This window comes from Primulina huaijiensis, chromosome 9 (genome assembly GCF_012295235.1).
Source record: "Primulina huaijiensis isolate GDHJ02 chromosome 9, ASM1229523v2, whole genome shotgun sequence".
NCBI classification, from domain to species: Eukaryota; Viridiplantae; Streptophyta; class Magnoliopsida; order Lamiales; family Gesneriaceae; genus Primulina; species Primulina huaijiensis.
In genome coordinates this window covers 19,777,444-19,801,167 of record NC_133314.1, presented here as the reverse complement: position 1 = coordinate 19,801,167, position 23,724 = coordinate 19,777,444, and the positions used below count along the sequence as shown (strand labels likewise).

Genomic DNA, 23,724 nt, shown 5'->3' with positions numbered 1-23,724 from the left:
TTGAATAATAGATTACTCTTTTTATATATAATATAGTTAGACATGAACATAAATTAAGAAATCTAAAAACGTATACCCTATATTATGAAAATAATATAAATAGTTTATTCTTCATACTACTTAAAAATTAAATATTCAATCACTTATAAGAAATTTACGCAATTGTTTTTCAAAACAAAATTATAATTATATAATATAATGTTTTCAATTAAATCTAAAGAATGATCATATTATCTGTTATGATTCAATTTTTTTCTATAATTATCAATAAGGTTGACATTCAAAAATATTATAAAATAAATTTAAAACATAGAAACTAAGAAAATAAAAAATTAACATAATATAAACAATATCTGACTCATCAGCTTTTTATCAATAAATTTTCTTCATATAAAATTCATCTCCCGAAAAGAAAACCATATGTCTGTCTTGTCATGTGAGAAGAAATGTTCACTTTAGATACACTCTTGTATTATTAATCTCATGTTAGAGTAAAATTTCTCTTTCCACCTAACCTCGATTACTCATTTATTTATCACATAAGTTTAGACTAGATATAGCTATTATATGGTCGAGAGACATATCCCTCCTTGATTTAAACAATGACATAGGACCGATGTTTTCTCACTGGACGAGCAGGAAAACACCAAGTGCTTCACCATGCAAATGTTTCATGTTTGTCATCTTTCCTTAAGTTGCATGTGAGAAATATATCAAGAAGCTGGCATGCTAGGATTTTCCTTGCGCAACTGACTTGAAAACAAGAGCATCTTGATTTCTTTAAGATGTTAGGAAGCAACAATTTATGATCATAATTTTTAGTTTCAAATGTTCGTCCTAAGAACATAAGAGAGATCTAGTTGGAGAACAACATAAAAGAGATTTTATCTTTTTCTAAAAGACTAGTGAGAGACTCACCCGTGATTATTGTTCTTAAATTAATGTATTTCTTTGTTGTCATCACCAAGAGGAGTATTATTTATTTAATTTTAACTATTTGTTTGCAAGAGCCATCTCATATCCTTGTCAATTTCGTCAACTTTACACAATGGCAGATGATTTGAGGTGAATTTTACTTTATTAATCCTTTCTGTTTGCAAGAAAGTACAACTAAAAATAAAGAAAATTAAAATAACTATTCTGGGGAAAAAAAATGAAGACCAAATATATTAAATATGATCGAACGTTTGTCAATTTACAAAAAATTATAATTTGTGATAATGACAAAACTCAAATCTTTTAAACCGAACAACATCCAAAACGTCACGGTTCGACCACTCACTCAAGAGAGACAATAATTACATTCCAACAATCTTCATCTTGATAATTAAACTCTTTGCAATAAGTGAAAACCAAACTCTTGACCTTGACATTTATATCAATTATAGATCATCGTTTTACCAAAAACAATAGCTGATGATAATGAACTCAAATTTTTTAACTATAGTTCAAACATCATTACTATTGTTGCACCCCAACATATTATATACAAAGATGATAATAATTTAGTTCCTGTTGAAGATGTGTTTCATTGGATGCTCTGCTGACCCTTGATGATCAAATTCATGACAAAATTATAGCATAAGAACGAAAAGATTAACGCAGCATAAAATCCCCCTTTAATTTATATAATATAAAGAAAGAAAGAAACCAATGAATCTCTACAGGTGGTAAATGAGCATCGCTAGCCTCTAAATGAACTTATCTAATCTCCAAGATTTTTTTGAGCCCGGAGGTCTGAAGTTTTCAAGCTGCAGATTAGAGCTTAAACGAATCTCGTTCAATACTGAGTCACCTTTTTCTGATTTTATGATCTCCAAGATACCTCCAAGAACTTCGGCTGCAAGCCCAACTTCTACAAGACGCCCTTGCACTTCTCCACCTTCATATATCAAATGCCCAATTGCAGAAAGTGCAACAATCTTTTCCAATATAATTTGTGCAAGAATACGACTTAGAAACTCTGCTGCTCTAGGGGCATCGTTTACAGCATCCTCCAGGACAGAGAGAACATATTCAAATCTGTTCGAGAATGACTATTTATTCAGAAAAAGTAATATACTAATGAGTTATTTTAGTCAAAGTCAAGTGGATGTAGCATACCCTTTGATGAGCTGATCCTTGTTTATCGTGCCATCTTCACGTTTTACAAGGCTAACAAGCAGCTTCGCCAAGAGATCTCTTTCCACGTCTTTTCTCTCAAAAGAATCGGTGACCCAGATAGATATCATAGATGGATAAAAGCTGGGGGTATTCAGATCCTTGATGCATAAAGCAACTTCATTGTCATCTCTCGCACTGGAAAAAATGAAGATAGATTTTCAAGTTAATCTGTATCAGTGCATAATGCACAATGTCTGCTATAATTCACCAAATTGAAGTCAATAGAAGTGAACGTCCTTAGAACAACATTCAAAGTTCAAACAACCAATGAAACCATGATACACACTGGCGGCCAAACAAAGTTGTAGGTATAAATGCATTCCCTTTGTCATCTAATTCACGAACCCACTACCACTTCCAACATGATTAAATACTTGAATAGAATATTTCTTAAAGTTCCAATTCATCAACCAAATACCATTTTCAAACAACATAAACTGCACACTACATCTTACCGTGCAGCTTGTTTATCAAGGAACTATTTCCTTGTGAATTAAAAAGATGGACACATCACACTCAGTCTATACCTTTGCATGTAACTAGTTTCTCATGGAGAAAATCAACAATCCCATAACAAAGATTGGCAACCTATGTTTTTTTTTACAGAAAACACCATGGAATTGAAGAGCATAGAAACAAGAATCCTTGACCTTTAAACATGGAAAGACTGGACACACTCAAATCCTCAAAAGATGTTCACACCAAGGAAAAAAACATTGGTTTTCAGGTAAATTACCAAACTTGTCTCTCTCTTAGGGTTTTTAGATTTATCATGCAACTTGAACTAATGACATCTTCCTAGTCCCATTAATAAAAACAAACATACTGGAGACTTGGTCATACCTGTAGAACTCCTTAATTGTAGCTATGGACTTGTCCCGCAGGTGCTCTTCCGGCCACACTATTTCTGAAGATACATCTTGCATACTTATTGGGGGTACACCACGACTAGGTCGAGAAGCAGGAAGATATCTATCAAAGCCATGATCTATATTTATATTTTCTCTACTCCCATAGGCAACTCTTTGCTCTGGAGGAAGCGGCTGGTCATAATTGGGCGGAGCAGCAAACATGTCTGGCATATATCTAGGTGTGAAATCCTCTCTTTGGCCATAACGATCTGGCATTGAATTGAATCCATTCAGAGCAGGTCCAATCATCCTTGCATCACCAGGATTTGACGTCTCAGGCAAAGGAATAATAGGTGCTGATTGCTGCCCCCTGAAAGCCATTCCCCTGGCAAGACCACCTTGAGGCCCAAGAGTTATAGGCTCATCCCCAAGAGGTCTTTGAGACAGAGGAACAGACATTGTCCTACTCTCAAGTGAATGCTTCTCCTCAGTCCTAACATCCTGAGAACCATAACCATGTACATGAGGTTGGACAGCACGGAAGCCGCTCATCTGGGAATTTGGAGAAGGCAACATACTAGGAGTTCGAGGAGCAAAATCGACAGGTGGGCCGCGTCTGACAGAGCTACCCATACTCGGACCACGGCCTAACCTACTAGCTTGTGCCTGCCTCTCTTGAGCAGCGTCTCTGTGTACCTCCTCGATTTTTTTTGGACCTTCAACTTTCCGCCTCTGCTGCCACCTATTCTTTCTAAGATCAATAACATCTTTAAGCATGAACCTTACCCTAGATGACAGCTTCATATTATTTGACAGCTTAGCCATAATGTCAAAATAGGCATCCATGTGTTCCTTTGCTTTAGGATGATCTATCATCTCACCAATCGTGCTCATCAATTTGCACAACGCTTCGATATTTTCCTCATCAGGAGTCTGATACTGACCCAACAACTTATTAATGCACTCATGCATTATTCTTGCAGTTAACATTTTTTTCTTGTACAGCTCTCCAATTAGTCTAATATTACCCAACATGCGTCTCCTCGCTTGGAGTTTCTTCACTTCTCTCTCTTCTGCTGTAAGCATATTTTCACCTTCTTCCTCCACTTTATTTGCTTCCTCTTCCTCTCTTTCTCCCCTCTCAAATTCTTCTTGACATTTGTTCAGAAGCAGCGTTTTGAAAGTGATTGTTTCATTGTCCACTTTCAAATTAGGTAAATCTGCTGCAAGGTGAAAACAGAAGTCGGCATACATTTCACAAAAGGTGGGCTCCATCAGAGCTTTATCAAAAATCTGGGAGATCACACCAGACAAAGTAACAAAATTGTCAATGTTCACTTGTTTTACTTGCTCGAACAGCTTCTCAAAGTTTTGTGGGGTGAGCTTGTTCAATATGGACTTTAACTGCCTCTGTTTTGCTTCTTCCTCATCAGTTATCTTACCCACCTCATACTTTTTGTCAGCTTTGTGCATGACTTGCAGTGAAGTCTGAGGAGAAGGAATGAAACCCTTCTGGAAACTAGTTCCTCGTTGCCATCTGTCAGAATCGGAGGTATTTCTTTGCAGGTCTCCCTGTGGACCAAGGGGCTGAATTGGCCCAGAGAGAACGGCCCCAGAATAGTGGACGGATGTCTGACCCCGTTGATTCCTCAGAACACCATAATTGCCTCCCTGACTATTTCGAAACCCAGCAACATTACCCACATAACCAACATCTACTCGCATGTCTCCTCTACCTGACACGAGGGGTCCAGGAAATTTAACCCATTTGTCATCGTCCCCCAAGTCACTTCCACGACGATCTAACCTCGAGCCTCCAATGGGCCTATCAATATTTCGTACAGGACTAGGGTGTGGCTCACGTGAAAATTGGACATTAGATACCATCAATGCATCCGCAACACCAGAATTGATTTCAAATCCTTCTGGGAGATCAGTATATTGCTCTGCAAATACAAAGAGGAAATCACGAGGGTACCGTTTTATCACCAATCCATTGCCATCTCTATCATCACTTTGAATTTCATTATTTGAAGTTTCTAACTGCGGAGTAGGGATTTCAGCATCATTTTCCCAGTCATCTCTAATCACAGCTGGTTTCCCAGTTAACGAGGCATTTTGGTGAGGCACATCCACAGATGTCTGCTTGATGCTAGAACTTGAAATTCTTTCTAAATCCTTTGAGAACGTCGCAGTTTCTTTCATTTCCTCAGGACCCTTATATGCCATATATATATCGGAACCCGTACCGGCAGCATCTGCTTTTTCATACAAATCTTTTTTCTTCTTCTTTACTTCGGGCACAACAGTTTTTTGCACATTTGTATCTGACAAGATTTTCTCATTTATGATAGATGGAGAAGGAGAAATTATGCAATAACTACTGGAGTCATTAGAAGGCCTTGCGCTAATGTTTTCGGGTATGCGTAAAGGCGTGTCTGAAATTTTAATATTTATATCTTGTGAAGATAAACTGTTCACAGACGCAAAATTCTCAACACCTTCAAAATATGATGTGTGAGTAGACTCAAATACATGATCATCCACTTTAACATCATAGCCGCAACCTGAAGACTCTTCTGTCATTTGCTTTGCCCGTTGCAATAAACCATCTGCGGTAGATGCAACCTCCTGCAATGAGCTCTCCTCTATTTTACAAATTTCTGATGATTCTAAAGGAAGAGGTGCCATTGATGCATCCAAACTATTCTGATTGGTGATCAACACTATGGCTTCTCCATGTTCCTTTCCACCAACTGTGTCAGGTTTTAACTGTCTGCTTTTTATGTGTGAGGTGCCTGAACTCTTAGGTGTGTCACTGGTCTTCCTTTCTGCAGCACCTTCCTTTGAAACATTGGAAGCCTCAGAAGACGCACCTACAGTTGTTGACAACAATTCCTTCACAGGTTTGGATACCATATCAGTTCTCGATGAAGCAGATTTAGATTCTACAGCTTCAGTTTCTGAAAGTTGAGGAGGATAATTTGAATGAGAGGTTGATTGCCAGCTGACCTGAAAGCGTGAGTTAATAATTATGCCAATAAGCCACAATAAACTAGCTCAGAGTGAACCACCACATACAAGAGGACTTAAACTACATAGAAAATACCTGATCCTGGTAGACAATGTTCTCTGCTTTTTTCTGTTCATTTTTTATGGGATCAGGCACAACTATTCCATTACTTGCTTCCTCAGCCAATGTGGTTGACTTGGATGCAAAACCATCAGCAGCAGCAAATGTAACAACTGATGTGGTGGGCACATTAACCTCTACATCAACAGAACCAGATGGCAACTCAGATTTCAGTGATGTTTCTGCTCCAGGCTTTGACTCTGGCAAAACACTAGAAGCCAAGGGCCCAATTTCCTTTTGTGGCCGGGGCGAATCATCCATGTCTGACTTTGAAGGCTTCAAAGAATGCACTTTTCCGACAGATATAGAACTTGTAGGTTGTAATACCTCTTTCTCCCCATGAGGGTCAATAGCTGGCTTCATAGTTACCTGCAGAAAATGATATAAAAGGTCATGACATTTTTAAAAGCCGACTCCGTCCAAATTGACAGTGTACACATTTGAGACATGGTTTTTACAAGGCTAATGTGACAATACAGCAAAAATAGTTTCACACAAAGCAATAACCTGGTTATAGAATTTCGGTGGCTGAGAAGTGGGTGGAACCTGACTACTATTAGGAGGAACAGAGCTAGTAGCAGGAAAATAGAAAGAAGCGGCATTGTAAGGATTGGGATAAAAATTCATGGGGTGATTGGGAGGAAAAGATGGAATATGCTGTGATTGAGGTTGCACGTTAGAATGTGACCTTGGACCAGAGCCATCAAGCCTCAACTCTTCATGAGTTTCTGGATGAGTGATCTTCACGGTTCTACGAGAACCGCTATATTTGACAGCTTGCTGCTGAAGAAACTGTGGGACCATATTCATTCCCAAGTTTCCCAACTGAGGACCCATTTGTGATGGAAAGTTCAAGGCATGTCCCTGATGCATCATTCCTTGAGCCTGCAGCGGATGTGGTGGAAGACCTGAAACAAACATGGGCTGCTGAACTGATGGGTTACCCAGTGGTAAGGGAAATGGCATCGGCATTGGCAATTGCAACGATGTTCCTGACATAGACTGAGATTGAATTTGTGGATTAGGACCGCCAAATTGAACAGTTACTTGTGGCTGGTGAAATTGTAGCTGCATGGGCATCCCAGGTACAGAGAGTACAGAAGGCTTCTGACTTTGAGTCATGGTTAGTGAAGTGGAAACTTGAGTATCCCTCCTAGACATGGACACTGGCTGAGATTCACCAGCATTAGAATGGTCAAAAGTCCCAGCATCCTTCTTTGTCGGAAGCTGTTTGGGTATGGATGAAAGAGGTTTTGCAGGAATTGCAGTCCTTGAAGGTTGATGCCGGACCTGTCAGAAAATCATCATCAAATCATACGGTGAGCAATCGAACTTAACATTCTAATTGCTGTTATCACCACATTTTGCAAGCAAATTATGTGATCTAGACAACAGGCCCACTAACAAACAAAGAGACGTTGATGGTAGGTAGCTCAAAATCTTGTCATGCTCAGGTAAAATTAGATATAAAGAAGGTATCGTGGATTGCTACTACAACTGTAAAACCACCAATCATCAGAATCCTTAAAGTTGATTCTAAGGGTTTTCTCTCCTTATTTCAAAAGGCAGGCGAGAGAAAATTAATTAATTTAACTTCTTTGCTGAAGTTACGTTGACAATTAGATGCATTTTCCCCTCCAAGAAAAGGATAATAAAATATCTTTAGCTTTCTCACATAACATATTATTCATTACATTTTGTCCATTCAATCCAAGCAGACTGTCAAAAACTCAAAATTAACCTAATATTATGCAGCATCCAAAACAACCAACTATATGCTTATCGAAGTTCAAAACTTTGATGGCAGAAAAGGAAAGCATCTAGCTATCATCTATTAAACATTTGGATGATAGAAACAACAAACCTGATCTTTTTTTTGCTCATCCAAATTCGGTGGTGCAGAGCTTGTTCGAGCAGGTATCTAGAAACAAATCAGAAAATAATCGTGTTTCAGGAACTAGAATCATTAACAAGTAAAAAGGGGTGAGAGACATCAAGTGATTCTTTGCACAATGAGACATACCTGCACACCATTCATAAAACCAGGACTTATGGATCCAAACTGCAAGGGAAATGACCTCGAAGCATCTCCTGGAGCTGGAAAGTGGAAAAAGGGTAAAAATTTTCAATCACACTATTGTCTATAAATCACTATCTTTATCGCAATGGTATACCAGTAAATAAATGCTTGAAAAAATATCAACATATTAAACTATTTAAAATCATTTTTCATACGTTTTGCAGGTGTAGTAGGGGCCTTGGGTTCAGAACTAGCAGTAGAAGGATTAAATGATGGAGTTGCAACAGAAATATCAGAAGATGAAGGCCTTGGAACAACTTGGTTGAGTAGTTGAGGAGTAGCATCCATCAGATCGACATTGGAAGCTGAATTGGTAACTGGTGCATTAGACAATCCTAAATCAAGTCAGAAAAATAGGTGCAATCAGAAAACAAAAACATGGAAAAATAATATCAAGGAAGATCAAATTCTGTTAGTGGCAGATTAATATTGATCTTCTCTTTAATTGAAAGTTTGTGTTTGTAATGGTTTTGTTTTCCCACAACAACTATTCCACTTCAATTCCCTCCATTTTTTAAAATAACCTTCAGAAGCCATCAATCCTTACCAATCACATCAATCTTCAAAATATGTTATCCAATCACTATATCAAAAATGTTTTCTTAACCTCTCCCATGTCTCTTGTATCCCTCTATCTAGAGAAGGTGACAGGCAAAACTTAAATCAATTAAGTTTGCACAAGATAGCTACAAAAAAATGTGCAATATAACCATCGTTGTTACAGGCACGCCTTCGGATCCAGGCTCTCCAGGTGCAAGTTTGTGCACTCAGAGATACCACATCAAAGAGGATCACGCTTACATGACAAAGTGCAGACTCCAGCTAGGCTACAAAGCATGACAGCCAAGGTGCAACCTTTTGTGTCCAATGATTTTTTTTAACGCACAAAAATTAGGGCTCTAATATATCTGGGGGAAATATCCACGGTTTACATCTTTCAACACATCCATCGCTGGATTGAAAAAACCCAATTTTTTCACGCACAAAAAAACACATCCTCCTTATCCTATGATGTAATTGTGTAGTAAAGGAATCCAAATATATATATTTGTTCATGAAAAAAAAAACATCCTCTGTGTCCTCTAATGTAATTTATTTTGAAGGAATCTGATAACACTGAATCAAAAACTTCAAACCAAAAATATCCTCCAGCAACGACGATGGGCAGCAAGCTCCGGAAAGTTTTATTAGCACTTTCTTAGGTAATTTAGGGTGATTCTTATTTTTTCCATTCATTTACTTTCATGGTGATTACAATCATTCTATTGACTAAAATTTAGTAGTGTATTGTTTAATAATCATTTTGGCATGTTATTTAGGTTTTATTAGCTGAAATTATGACTTCAAGGGCAAATATCTAATGCTTACATCTGAAAAGCATAGTTTATCGCTGATAACCACAATTTAGTGGCTTAAATCTGAATTTAGAACATATAATTCACATACTTCGTGAGATTTTTTAATCATTTGACTATGGTGGAATTCAATTGAGAAGAGTTTGGCATATGTATATATACATATCAAATTTTCACCTCATTCTACCTTGCCTTTGAAAGGTGTGTGCCTTGGGCTCTCCTAGTCCCCTCGGCACCTAGGTGTCACTTGTGTCCTCAATAACTATGCATATTACTGGCAACAATTTTAGTTGATTGTTTTGGACAATTTTGTCCTCAACATTTTAAAGCTTATGTGCACATAAATAAGGTTCCTCGAGAACTAATCAAAAGCATCTCAATCCTCCCGAAGAGAAGGTTAAATAAATACAAATGGGAGAAAGAAAACCACTCACTGTAGGCCGGCTGCTGTTTATGAACATCATTCTGCAGTGCCTGTGATGTATATGAATTACCATAACCTGTGCTCACATTCGGACTTCTTGGCCTTGAATGCACTCCTGGTGCATTGCCATTATATTTCTTAACACTGCATTTCACAAAACAACACACGAAAGCAATTCACTAGCCATCATCAAACATCCATTCAATCAATCAATTCACGCATAACCACATGCATGAACAAGAACAAGTCGTAAATGAGCGGAAAAAACCCCTAATATGAAGTTTAATTATATGAAAAGCGTACCCACGATTAGAAGAATTTAAGGGGGCGGAGGTGCCACCACCACCCTTACCGGAGACGCTCCCGGGAAATTGGTGCTGCTGATTGAAGCTTCCAGATCGACCTGTTTTCTTGTGCTGCGTAGACTCAATCCTGTCAACCCTTGATTGATTATGGGACATAAATCCTAATCTTCAGGGAAAAAAATTTGCCGATCAATCAAAGTCATCGAAACCTATAATTTCACGCACGTAAAAAGGGAAGAAAGAGAGGAAAAAGTCTAAACGGCGGTTAAGCAGTTAACGAAAGATTGCGTTTTGGTGCTGATTAAACTAAAATTACCTGGAATGTAGAACGTCAAGTTAGGGTTTTCTCATGGGAGACATGAATGGCGGGAACGATGACCGATATCCAGAGAGCAAAATCAAAAGTATGAAGGAAGAAGACGAAGAAAATCTGTGTTGAGATCAAGTGATTAAAGTACGAAGATTAAAATCCCAGTCCTAGTGGAAAACAAAGCATAGCTGTAATTGTCAACGTGTAGTATTTTTGTTATACTGATTCGTATATCATTTTATGGATTTTTACGCATGCGATGAATTATTTTTATTTTTATTTTTATTTATAATAATAAATAATATTATTCACATAAAAATTATTTTTTTTTAATAATCTAAATAAAAAATTCATAATTTACTTTTTTTTTTTTAATAATCTAAATAAAAAATTCATAATTTACTTTTTTTTTTTAATTACCATGTGACATGTAACGTCCCGAGATTGGGTTCGTGCCGACATGATTGCACAGTGAGCCTCTATAGCAACTACTTCATATTCGTCATCGCTCTACGAAAATGATTAACTCAAGTTGTTATAAAAATCCATTGTAGTCCATTACAAACTCATTTTAAATCATTAATTTTTATCATGTGGGACAAGAGGTATCACAATCACCCCTCTTTCAGAACGCGACGTACTCGTCGTGGCATGACCTCTCGATCCACCAGCACCGAAAATCTAAAGGTGTCTCCTACAGGTTCAAAAGATGGCTCCCGTCATAAAGCACTTTGTCCCGCAGGCTCAAGAAGTGGCTCTAATGCACGTAGCACTTTGTACCGCATGACACTTATTTCCCGATGTTCGTGATCGTCTCTGATACCATTCTGTCACGCCTCGAGTTCGGACCTGTACCCGCGTGACTGTACAATATGTCCCTATAGCAACTACTTCGTATTCGTCCTTACTTTACGAAAATGATTAACTCAAGTTACCATAGAAGTCCATTATAGCTTGTTAAAAACTCATTTTAAATCTTTAATTTTTAATATGTGAAAAAAGAGATATCATATCATAATATATGGTTTTAAGATTCTTCGGTTGGGGTGGGTATGATTAGAATATAATGATTTTTTTTCGATTTAACTATTTTTTTTTTTACTTAAATATAAAATCATTTTGAATTTTCCCACAAATCCAAACGAACCTCTACGACTGTATCAATCATACAAAAACTTCAAATGACTAAACCCACTTCCTCCCCAATATCTTCATTCTCTCTCGATCACACGTCTCAATTTCCAGTGTATTTTAAACAGATTGCATTTCTTTTGGATTGCAATTTTTCAAAGTTTTATTGAATTCGTGTCAGGTTCTGTCGATTTGACACCAATATTCAACCTTTCATTTATGGTTACTTTTTCATTCATCCGATGAAATTTATATTTGAGTTCGACGATTATAGAAAATAGTCGAAGATAATAATTGTACATGATTATTTGGGTTTCGTTTGGATGATTACATTTAAAAATATTTTTAGTGTTTTATAAATGAAAATAACTTAAGTACCTGTTTATATTTAAAAAAAATAAAAATTGTAAAACATTTTTGAAAATTATTTTAAAAATATGATTTTTAAGTATAGTTTTAAAATAACAATTGATAGATGTTTTTTTATGTTTTATAAATGAATGAAATCAAAACATATTACTTTAAACGTTTTTATATAATAATTGTGCAAACAATATTTGTTTTTAAAACATTTTATAATTTTGTGTAAAAAAAAAAGATTTTTTAAGTACTTGTTCAAACATAGTCTTGGTATTATTTATACTTGAAATTATTTTTCATTCCCAAATTTTAGAATGCTAATTTTTTAATAAGCATATTTATTTTTATTTGTTCATAACTTTTACTGAAATATAGATAATTTAGTTTCTGAATTGAGAAATTTCAATAAAAAATTCAGAATTTTAAAATTTACAATTAATAATAATTAACATCAGTAGTATAATTTTTTGTTCGATAATAGCAAATTCATGAATTTTGTTCGACAAATAATTGTAACTGGGAGATTATCTAGTTTTTATCTTTTCAGTTTTTTTTTTTAAAAAAAATGTGAGCTATTTGTTAATAATTAGATTATATATTATTTTTATTTATCTTTTTTTAGAATGCTTTTTTTTTTTTTGTTATTATTATTATATTATTTTGCTGAGAAACTTATTTATTTATTGTTTCATAGTTGGTTGTGCGAGTAAATGTCAACAAATAAGTGTCAAATTGACAATGGAAAAATTAAAGATCTACCTCGTTCCACTTCCGCCCATCCTCGATTACTCCTTTATTTATTAATTAAGAAGACTAAAAATTAAGCAATGACGTGTGGAAATGAATTCTCAATTCTTGATTATTCTATTGGGTACATGGACAACTTGAGGCAGTCATTTTTCAGATGTGTTGACTTTATCCATATTTACAGTAAAAAATAATATTTTTTGTATAAAAATTAATATTTATATCGACATGGTCGGATCAGATATTTGTCTCACAAAATTTATTATTTCTCATAAGATGATCTCATAGGAATTTTTGGGTAAATTAAATATCATGTACCAAACATAATATGGGGAAAATTGAACTCAACTCTCCTATAAAAAAATCAAAGTTACTTAAAACCCCATGTGAAATATTAACAGGTGTTTAACCCCATTATTTTTTTAAAAAAAACTCATATAAACCTCAAATTCATAGTTGTAAATTTTCGTGTTTTATTTGTGTTTGATGACATGTTTTTCACATTTTATGCTTTTAAATACACGAAATGTCATATTTGTAAAATTTAATTTCATTCATTTTTTTATATATAAAAAAAACTAAAGACCTGATATTTTTTTATACCATACACCAATTTGAAATTAAAAATTCAGCTCAAACCCGACACTTTTTGAAAAATACTTGACCGAGCTAGTCAAATTGGGAACACAGAACCCCATACAAAATATTCATCCATAATGCTGACAAGACAATATGATGAGTTTTTTTTTTATTAGTTTAATGTATTTTTAAGAAATATTTATCAAATTACCATATTTTTTAAAAGTTTAACAAAATAAAGCAAAAAATTATAATAAATAACTCATGCTGCTTCGCCCAAAGAGTAAACAAATCTCCGCCTTTTCTATGGACGGGGGACTTGCACATTATAATATATATATGTATATATATATATATATATATATATATATTATTTGATGATTGTATGTATATTATATTATATGTATGAATAATATATATGTAAAATAAAATCATATTATTTGAATAATTATATATTTAGGATTTATTATCAGTTTATCATATATTTTTTTAAAAAAAATTATAAAAGTTATGCGTTTTTAAAAAATTTAATCAAACTACCCATTTAACGCTTATTTTTTTTTAATAAGAATTCAATATGAAAGAAACATTGAAAAATAATGACTAATGCATTTAATTCAAGCTATCATAACCTTTAATATAACGACTGATATTACCACAAACATTAATATTACTATATGTGTTGATATATTATTCTTAAATGTATATGATAGAGATATTATCCTAAAGAAGCGTGGGTCTCATGTGAGACGGTGAGACGGGTCAACCCTACCGATATTCACTATAAAAAGTAATAGTCTTAACATAAAAAGTAATACTTTTTCATTGATGACCCAAATAAGAGATTCGTCTCACAAATACGATCCGTGAGACCGTCTCACACAAGTTTTTGTCCCTAAAGATATATCTTATTAATCGATCCACTTCAAGAGACTTAATTCTTGATTATTTTATTTTGAAATTGTTATCCCGTCTCTGCAACAATTTTAAATATAAAAATATTTAGGTGAGCGGACAACAATTTCAAAATAAAATAATTAAAGAATTAAGTCTCTTAAAGAGGATCGATTAACAAGATGCTACCTTAGTGTAGCACCTCAATCTTATCTTATATCTAAAAATACATATTTCAACACATGTGGCAATATTAACATTGATAGTGTTAACGTCATAAAACACGAGTGATTATATTAACGATTATGGTAACTTGAATTAAATGCATACGCCATTATTTTTCCATGCTTCTTGCATATCATAACTTCGATAAAACTTTGAAAAAACCAGGACAGAATAAACAATCCTAAATATATATTTATTCATATAATATGGTTTTATTTTACATGTATATTATAATGTGCAGACATACCACCCACATAAAAGACGGGGGTTTGTTTTGTTGCCGTCCCTCTTATTCGGCAACATGAAATTTGTTAAATTTTAGAAAAACGCGGTTGTTCGATAAAAGATTTCTTAAAAATATCATAAATAAATAAAAAACCATATATTATACAAGTAGTGAATTAAATTGTATTTTACATATTATAAGATGAACTTAAGAGTTCATGAATTTGTATTTATCGACTAGAGGTTGTATATGAGCATCTAATTTAAAAGAACAATGTATTAAACGTCTATCAATATTTTACATGAGGTTTCATGCAACTTCGACTTTTCACAGAAAGCTCGACTTTTCAAGTCAGATTGGATGCAAATTTCCCAACATGATACATATAAAATTCACACCAGACTCCCGATTATTGTCTAAAAAAATAAAAAGTTGATCCAACTCAAATTCGAAGAATCCTGAATGAAAATTATAAAGATCAAGTAAGCAATACATCACTAATGACACAACAAACCAAATGAGCAATACATCACTAAAAGTTTTCCTCCAATAAACATATACAATCACAAAGAATATCCCGTTGCAACATACTAACCATAAACAAAAACAGAAAATCAAGGAGAGAGAGAAAATATTTAAAAAAATTATGTTAAAAATCTTAAATGTGGAAGTATAAAACACACTATGTATGCATAAAACCGAAATATCATAATGAAAATGGCTTGGCATACACATCGAAAGGTTCGCATGCAGTTAACTGTGGCTCCTGTCGATAAGAAAAAACAAACAAGATCATCAAATGTAGCTATGTCAACAAGAAAACATTTGAAAGGATGCATAGAATTGGAAGAGCTTCTAAATTTTAAACATGAATAATAACGTGTGATCAAAGAATCACATTTGTTGAAGACAAAAATTCAGAGGAACAGCACCGTAACAAAGTTTGGTCCAACTCATTGTTTTGAAAACTTTAGAGTTCTCACATGTTTATGGATCACTGCTGTGTGGGCGGACATACCCAAATTTTTATGTAAATATAATTGCTGAATTTTAAAGCGATAAAAGTATGTTGTATAGAGAATTTTAACACAAAATTCAAGAGCTAGGTGTCACATGCTGATTTTTTAGATCAAAGCACCGTGTGACACTTAGACAATCTTCTCTGAAAGATGCTTAAATAATCTTTAACAAAACAAGAACACAAAAGAATTCAAGAGAGGTTTAAAGAAAATGTATTGTTGTTATAACTTGAGAAACTCGAGATTGTTTATAAATGAGAGGTACAAGTCTATTTATACTACCCATCCAACTCTCTAGAGTATTTTTCTAGAGTGTTCCAAATTGCTACAACACTCTATATTAATACAAGCACCAACCAGTCATGTCTAGAATATTTTGGATCCTCCTACACGATTCTAGGATGCTCAAGGCCCTTCAAGAACAAACTAGACGATTCCACTTGCTTCAAACCAAACTCTAGTGTGTTCCGGAACATTCTAAACTTTTCTTTCTTCATGTGGGGATAGAACTCGATGGATCTTTTTGGATTGGACTTAGACTCTTGCAAGCATTTCTCGTTCACTCGCATGCCAAGTTCCGGTCCGTGAGATAGGACTCTATTAATCTATCATCTATTTCCATAGAATTTCACATTACACTTTTATAAATGTGAATATTTTGGGATGAATAAGCTAGAAATGTTATCTAATAATTAACTAATCACATAACATCGAATTTTGATTCCAAAAATATATTTTCTGATTTATTAAAATACCTGTCTGAGGCCGCCAGTACTAACACTACCTCCTGTGAGAAGCATAGTAATAAGCGATGTAACAGCTCCATCCCCAAGACTGCCACCTGAACTGCCAGCATCTCGAATAGCTGCACGCATGGCAGTTAATATGGTCCCATATGTGGTTCCATGTCCACGCTCGATGGCTTGAATAAAACAGAAGGTCATGGCACCTGTTGAAGTGATTTTTGATAGGGCCTAACCGAAAGATAGAAAAAGAATAATACTTTAATATGTTTCTTAAAATAATATATTAACGTTCCTATCAACATCTTGAACTTACAGAGGTATCAGCTGAGGTTTGATCATCATCACAACCACTAAAAGAAATGACCTCACCACCATTTGATCCTTTCCACACACCCGATCGAGGACGATGGTCCTCCCACCCATATTGTCCACTCCTGTTTTGACATAAGTAGCAAATCATGATATTTAATACAATAAAAAATCATTCTTTTGGAAGATGTGCCAAAAAAGGAATACTAATGACAGACATACCAAGTGACAATTTAATACTACTTCTCAAGGATGTGAGATGATTTAAATTGGAACCATGCAAGATGAACATTATAATTTTTGTCTACATGATTAAATGCCACCATGAAAGCATTCGAAAAGTTTCAAGAACTCTCATTTTACAAATCAAAGAAAACATCAGCCTCCAAACATTCTTAAATTCTAGATATTTCCCACCATTTGCTTGCATTTTGATCAAACACCAAATAAAATTCCTCTTTGTATCATGGGAACGACTCTTCAAGAAATGATTCATAAATAGCAATGAGGTGGTGACTGTAAAACTGATCAAAGAACCCCATCACCCTAAGTGGTTGAAGGGATTGGTATTTTCAAACAACCTGCTCTCTTAGATGGCTAACTTGTGAAAGCGAGAAACATACTGGTCATTATAGGTTCAGTTTTATGCAAAAAAACAGATTCCTGAATGGATTACTCTATAGTGCACCCCAATTGACATGAGTAACTAATGGATACCCAAATAAGATCAACAAGAACATAACATCACTCTACCGTGTAAGTGACTGAAGAAACAACCTAATTCCATTTTCAATTGGTCAACTGATTCCATAGATCTCATTTATATCAAACACAGAAAACATTCCAGGTCTACAAACCAAGTGCCCGCAGTTTGTTTTCTCACTTTATTGGTTCCTGAGTCAGTAGCCTAATTTAGAGAAATAATGGGCTTGGCCACATAATAGCTTGAAAATTAAAGCCCACGGCTCCATGAAGTATTATTGGTAACTTAAGCACCATACTTCTCTAACATCTTTGGCACCTTTTAATCTTGATAATTTTATGAGATATCAGTCGTGATTCCAAAAACTACCACCACCTACTTCTAATCAGACGTGATAAAAAGACAGGATTATGTTACTCATGAAAATATAAATGAAAGGTGATTTAAGCCTACCTATTCATCCGGCATAGAAACGGTAAATCAAGAACTGTTCCGCTATGACAAGCATCTATTATCGCATGAAGCTTAACCCCGTGAGGTAGAGGTCTCACAATAGAAGCATTAATCTCGTCATCTACAATCATACCCTGTGTTTCAAAGTCAAGAGGACACAAGGTTTCATCATATCCGTCAACTTCATCTCCATTGTAGTTCCTTTGCCTTGAACCATGGCCAGAATAATGAAACACCAAGGAATCTCCAGGTTGACATCCTTGTACAAGCCAATACAATGCCATTCGCATATTTTGCTTTGTTGGAATTCTGTACGGGTCTCTTTCTTCTTCTGCATTTGGATTGAATATGCCATGATAGAAAATTGTACAACTTCCCCCAATTTCATGACCATTAATGACTAAAACCTTTTTAAATATAAAACATGGTGTAAGCAATCAAAGCAAAGAAAAAGTATTCATTTCACAGTACTTGTGGCCACAAGGACAGTAACTTAAAACCAATTGATAACTCGGTTTTCCTGAAGCTATCAAAGTATAATCCCCTCATACTCATTAAAACACCTTCATTCTTCTAACTAATTTCACGGTATGGTCGGAAAGAAATAGTTTCTCAATACCAAAAGTAAAGAATAACATTTCAGTACTCACAACACTACAGAGCATCAACTTAGCATTATCAGAGTATCCACTGGTCTATCGATGGAAGAATTCCAATAATGTAGCACAAAAACCTTCTACACACTAAAAAAATAACAGTTTAACATTTCTAGGCCCCTTATTGAAATGCATAACTGGCTAACAGGAATTTTAACCCTAACTATGTTTGCATCGAAAATTCCCCCAGCACTCATTAAGTATCGAGAGCATAAATCATCCGACTCCAGGGGAAAGAGAGAAAATATCGTCACTTCAAGTTTTACCAAAGCACTAACCATCTTTGTGCCAATTCCAAAACTTCTCGAGAAAAGAAACTGACAAATAGCCAAATGCATACAAAAGGAGAAAAAACAGCAAAAAAGACGCGGATTCTTTTCAATCTTTCTTGATTTACCAGTGAGCATGAGAATCGAAGCTTCTGGAAACTGGAACTTATTGATCAAGAGATATTTCATGCACTTAGCATCATTTAAGCATCCCTTCAGCTCGTGGCGGGAGAACCTGTACGATATGCCAACGATCACAGCTTTTTTACGGCCGTGAGGATTCGGCGGCGGAATCGGAGGCGCGTGATTGTAAGGAGAGGGTGGAGGCGGGGGTCCTTGCGTCATCGGCGCATGATGTTGTGGTGGTGGAGCATTTCGATGGTCGCCAATCTGCGTAACAGCCTGACAAATGGCACATCGGATGGATCGGGCGCCGGGCGGCAGCTGCAATGGAGTACGACAGTTGGAGCAATTCACTAACATGAACATAGCGGCGACGGCGGTGGCAGCGGCAGTAGGAGGGTTCTAAATGATCACCGGCTTGGACAGGAAGAATAATGGTCAAAACTCAAAATGCAGATATCCACAGCGCGGAGAGGTTTAGCTGGACTTTGGATCGCTTTCGCATTAATTAAATTGTATAAAATTACATTTTTGACACATTTTTCATTTTTTTTTAAGTGCACATTTACAGAAGGACAACGGAAAAGTGGATATGACCACGGAAATGGAAACAGCTGAGATGTCAACCATTTAAAAATAAGAAAAAGTTTGATATGAGACGATGTTACGATTTTTTATCTGTTAGACGGTTCAATTTTAACGATATTCATAATAAATAGTAATACTCTTAGCATAAAAAGTAATAATTTTTCATGAATGATCTAAATAAGATATTCGATCCACGAAATTGATCCGTGAAACCGTTTCACAAGAATTTTTATGTAAAAATAATTGTCGCCGAAGGATTTGCCTACTACTCATAAGATCGTAAATTATTACGTCAAAAAATGTAAGATTTGAAGCAATTTTAGAAAAAATATATCAATTTTATGAAATTATTTTGTGTTGGGCTTGAGGATTTTAAATTCATGATTTTTAAATATATTTTTTTTATTTTTAAAAACAAGACTTCAAATTAACATTTTATAAGTTAAGATAATATTTTCATTTTAATTTGGATGAATTTCAAATTAACCGAATAATATTTTCATTTGATATTCATTCAAATATATATTATTGATATGTAAATCAGTGTTTTAAAAAAGGTAAGCGGTAGACGGATGATTACCTACCGCCCAGCGCCTAGACGTCGATCGCCCAAACACCTTGGGACACTCATGAATTTACTATAAATATATAACTTTTTATGTTTGATTATATTTTTGTATGAAATATATATTCTTAATTTCTTATAAAATTCAAGTCAAGCAATAACATATAAGATGATTTTAAAACTTTCCGAATTGAAGCCGGACTTGATGAACTAATAAATTCACCGAACCTCATGGAACTAGCGGTTCAGTTTGATTAAACCCAGAGTTTGAGCCATTTTTTCTCCTTTTATAATTAATAATCATAAGAAAATTAATTAATATATTTTTGAAGTAGAAAAATTGAATCTTATTCCTCTAAAAAAAAAAGAATATTGTTAACAAATTTAAGCCTATAAACTAATTGGGTTGGCCCAAATAAACTTAATATCAAAATGTCAGAAATAAAACTTCTGACGTAAAAACATACATGATTTTTTTATTTGCATTTTACTTTGTAGAGTTTCAAATTTCATCGATGACATGCGACGGCGCCACCGCCGCCGCCATCGTATGCACAGTCGCGGCTATTTCTCCACCACTAATATATGTTAATCAATTAAGCAATCTCTTAATTTTCCTCGAAATATTCTCTTATCATCCTTTTTACAGAGATCTGGTTTTCCCTTCTGGACATCAACCATCAACATGTCTCCTACGCAAGCAGACCTAGGCCCACTTAGGCGGAGTCGCCTATCCAAAAATCGGGACGATGAACGGTCGTCTAATAATTATATACTACTTAGACGATATCTTTTAAAATTATGAAATAAATATAAAATATGAATTTAAAATTTCATCAGTTATTTTTATAAATAATAAAATTATAATCAAAATTCATATATTTCAATCATCATATATCTCTATCCGTTGTAACTTATCTTGAAATATGGACCGGGCTTTTTAAGCCCAGAGGTTACTGGGCTTTCAAACTAATATCAAATAATGGGCCTACTGTTTGGAGTGAATTACTATATCAAGGATGCAATCTACATTTCGTCACAACTAGGGTATCTTGTTCTCCAGCAGCTCCATCTCCGCTCCAATGGTACTACCTCTCGCTCTCTGTTTCTCACACGAACGCATAATCTTTATTGCAGTGATTTTCGTGTTTTCGAATATTGGGAGGTGATCTCTTTCAATCCTCTCATGCTGCACTTAAGTGCTTGCTGTTAGAATGTTGATTTTTATTTTTTCTTGTGTTCAAATGTACATCAGGTTGTTAATATCATGATAGTTCTTGTGAAGCGTTTGAATGTTCTTTTTGTATGTGTAGAAATATGAGTGTTTAAATTTAAGCTAGGTGGATAATTAGTGGTTCATCTTTGTAAAATTTCATTTTTTTTAGTTGTATACTAATAATAGGAATTAGTATATTTTGTGTGCTGTTTTTAGGTAGAAATGATTTCTAATTCTGCTGGTTGTCATAATTTTCTTCTAAATTAAATTTCATTTTGAAGCAGTGTCCTTTTATTGTTGTAATGTGGGTTGACTATCTGCTTTATAGCTTCGTAAAAATTTGGTTGATGCGTTAAATTGCAATCTGCTTCTCATTGAGTAGGGGTGACATTTCTTAATTGGATCCTGGTTTATAACCATGTGTATATTTTTCTTTTCCGGGCAACTTGATCGGACCTTTCATCCAGTACTTAAAAATTAATTAATTTTTCTTTTGGTGCCTTTCTATACTTTTTCTTTATTTTTGCATTTTTTAATAGCAAACTCACCTTTTACGTGGGCATTGGTCATTTGTCTTTAGGATCGTAGTATACGTCTTTTTAATCAATTTTCAACATTAATATAATTTGCTTTCAGAACTAATTCTGTTACACCATGATTTTATTCTTTTGCATCGCAAAAAATTAAAGAAAGAAACACCCCACAAACACAATTACGATACTTGTAACACTTTACTAGTTTTCCAATGTAAAACCAAACACACGACCAAAAGGTACCTTAAAAAGTTTACCTTGGGAAAAAAACAAAGAAGCCCTACCAAACATCTCCCATGTACATCAGTTAGCTGTGTATTCATTTTTGTTATTTTCTTTGTGCAGGCCAAGAGAACCAAGAAGGTTGGCATTGTTGGGAAGTACGGTCAGTCGTATTTCCATGACTGCTTTATTTCTCAATTTGTTTTCTATCCTTTCATTGTATTCTTGTGTATATTGGGTTGTCTAGTTTTTTTCCCTTAGCATGTTATTAGAGAGGTGGAGATGATGAGTTAACTTCTGTCATGAATTCCTTACCACCATGAAAATCGTGTTTGATGTTTTTTCAGTAAACGGGTAGATATGAAAGTTGAATTTTTTGTGGTCTATTTATTTGCACAGCCAAGTATTGTTCCATTTAATAACTGGAAGATTATTTTTCTAATATGTAAAATTGATTTTGATTTCATCTATGGATAGTAATTGTTGGTCCATGCTCGTGGCTTGTTGCTTTGAAGGAAGGCGGTGATGCGTTAACTTCTGTTATGAATACATTGTGACCTTAATGTTGCAAAAAGGTGTATTTCATGAACTTGTAGATCTGAATGATGAATCTAATGGTAGTGGTAGTGCGTGCAGTCTTTTTAGTGCTTCAATGCTTCTTCATTTTTTATTTTTAGCCATTCACCGGGAGCTAGTTTTTTGAATTCTTAGTGGTAAACTCAAGATTTTTAATTTATTCTGGTACACCTACTGCATTTTTATGTCGAATATAAAACTTTTCAGGCACCCGTTATGGTGCTAGTTTGAGAAAGCAGATTAAGAAGATGGAAGTTAGTCAGCACAGCAAGTATTTTTGCGAATTCTGTGGGAAGGTATGCAGGGAGAATTCAGTTTCTAACCATAACTCATTTGTAGCACGATCTAGGTCGATTATGGGTGTACTGAGTGTGATAGTTCTGTTATAGTATGCAGTGAAAAGAAAAGCTGTTGGCATTTGGGGATGCAAGGACTGTGGCAAAGTGAAAGCAGGCGGTGCCTACACATTGAAGTAATAATCTTTCATATCTCCATCGTGTATGAATTACTTGATAGTCATGTATCGTTTTCTTACTTCTATGTATATCATGTGTCTTGCAGCACTGCTAGTGCTGTGACAGTTCGGAGTACCATCCGAAGGCTGAGGGAGCAGACTGAGAGTTAAATTAGTGAGATAGATTGGCTTGCCATTGTTTTCCTATTTCATATTTTCATCCCTAATTGAAGTGTTTTGACTCCATAGTTGTGATATTTGTAGCAACCCTATGTACTCTTCCATAATATTTCTTTTTTCGAGATCTACTGTTCATTTCCCATTGTGCATTTCCCATTTTGTCACATTGTGTATGCATACTTTTCACTTTCTAATATCTGTTGATCTCTATCTTTTGAGATGGATTCAGATGCTAAAATTAAAATAAAAGCGCATTTCGTTGTTAATTTAATTAACACATTGTATGTTTCGGTGTGTTGAAAAGCTGAAAGACGATTTTAGTCGTCATA

The 23,724-nt window shown here is 34.7% G+C and overlaps 3 protein-coding genes across 3 annotated transcripts; 1 reads left to right on the top strand and 2 right to left on the bottom strand.

Annotated features, from left to right (window-relative positions):
• Positions 1 to 1,617: 1,617 nt before the first annotated feature.
• LOC140984452 (eukaryotic translation initiation factor 4G-like) lies at positions 1,618 to 10,810 on the bottom strand. Its single transcript, XM_073451872.1, has 11 exons — positions 10,628 to 10,810; positions 10,310 to 10,477; positions 10,017 to 10,150; positions 8,383 to 8,562; positions 8,171 to 8,244; positions 8,012 to 8,068; positions 6,655 to 7,437; positions 6,124 to 6,516; positions 3,007 to 6,026; positions 2,104 to 2,298; positions 1,618 to 2,022 (listed from the first exon to the last, which is right to left on the bottom strand). Exons 2-11 carry the CDS (start codon positions 10,465 to 10,467, stop codon positions 1,692 to 1,694), a joined length of 5,325 nt encoding a protein of 1,774 aa, XP_073307973.1. The 5' UTR covers positions 10,468 to 10,477; positions 10,628 to 10,810; the 3' UTR covers positions 1,618 to 1,691.
• Positions 10,811 to 15,284: 4,474 nt separating this feature from the next.
• LOC140984983 (metacaspase-1-like) lies at positions 15,285 to 19,573 on the bottom strand. The gene is made up of 5 exons (XM_073452696.1): positions 19,067 to 19,573; positions 18,014 to 18,344; positions 16,862 to 16,982; positions 16,558 to 16,776; positions 15,285 to 15,549 (listed from the first exon to the last, which is right to left on the bottom strand). The coding sequence occupies exons 1-5, from the start codon at positions 19,425 to 19,427 to the stop codon at positions 15,490 to 15,492; spliced, it is 1,092 nt and encodes a 363-aa protein (XP_073308797.1). The 5' UTR covers positions 19,428 to 19,573; the 3' UTR covers positions 15,285 to 15,489.
• Positions 19,574 to 21,220: 1,647 nt separating this feature from the next.
• Positions 21,221 to 23,519, top strand: LOC140984035 (large ribosomal subunit protein eL43). Its single transcript, XM_073451189.1, has 5 exons — positions 21,221 to 21,299; positions 22,309 to 22,348; positions 22,969 to 23,057; positions 23,151 to 23,233; positions 23,323 to 23,519. Exons 1-5 carry the CDS (start codon positions 21,297 to 21,299, stop codon positions 23,384 to 23,386), a joined length of 279 nt encoding a protein of 92 aa, XP_073307290.1. The 5' UTR covers positions 21,221 to 21,296; the 3' UTR covers positions 23,387 to 23,519.
• Positions 23,520 to 23,724: the final 205 nt, after the last annotated feature.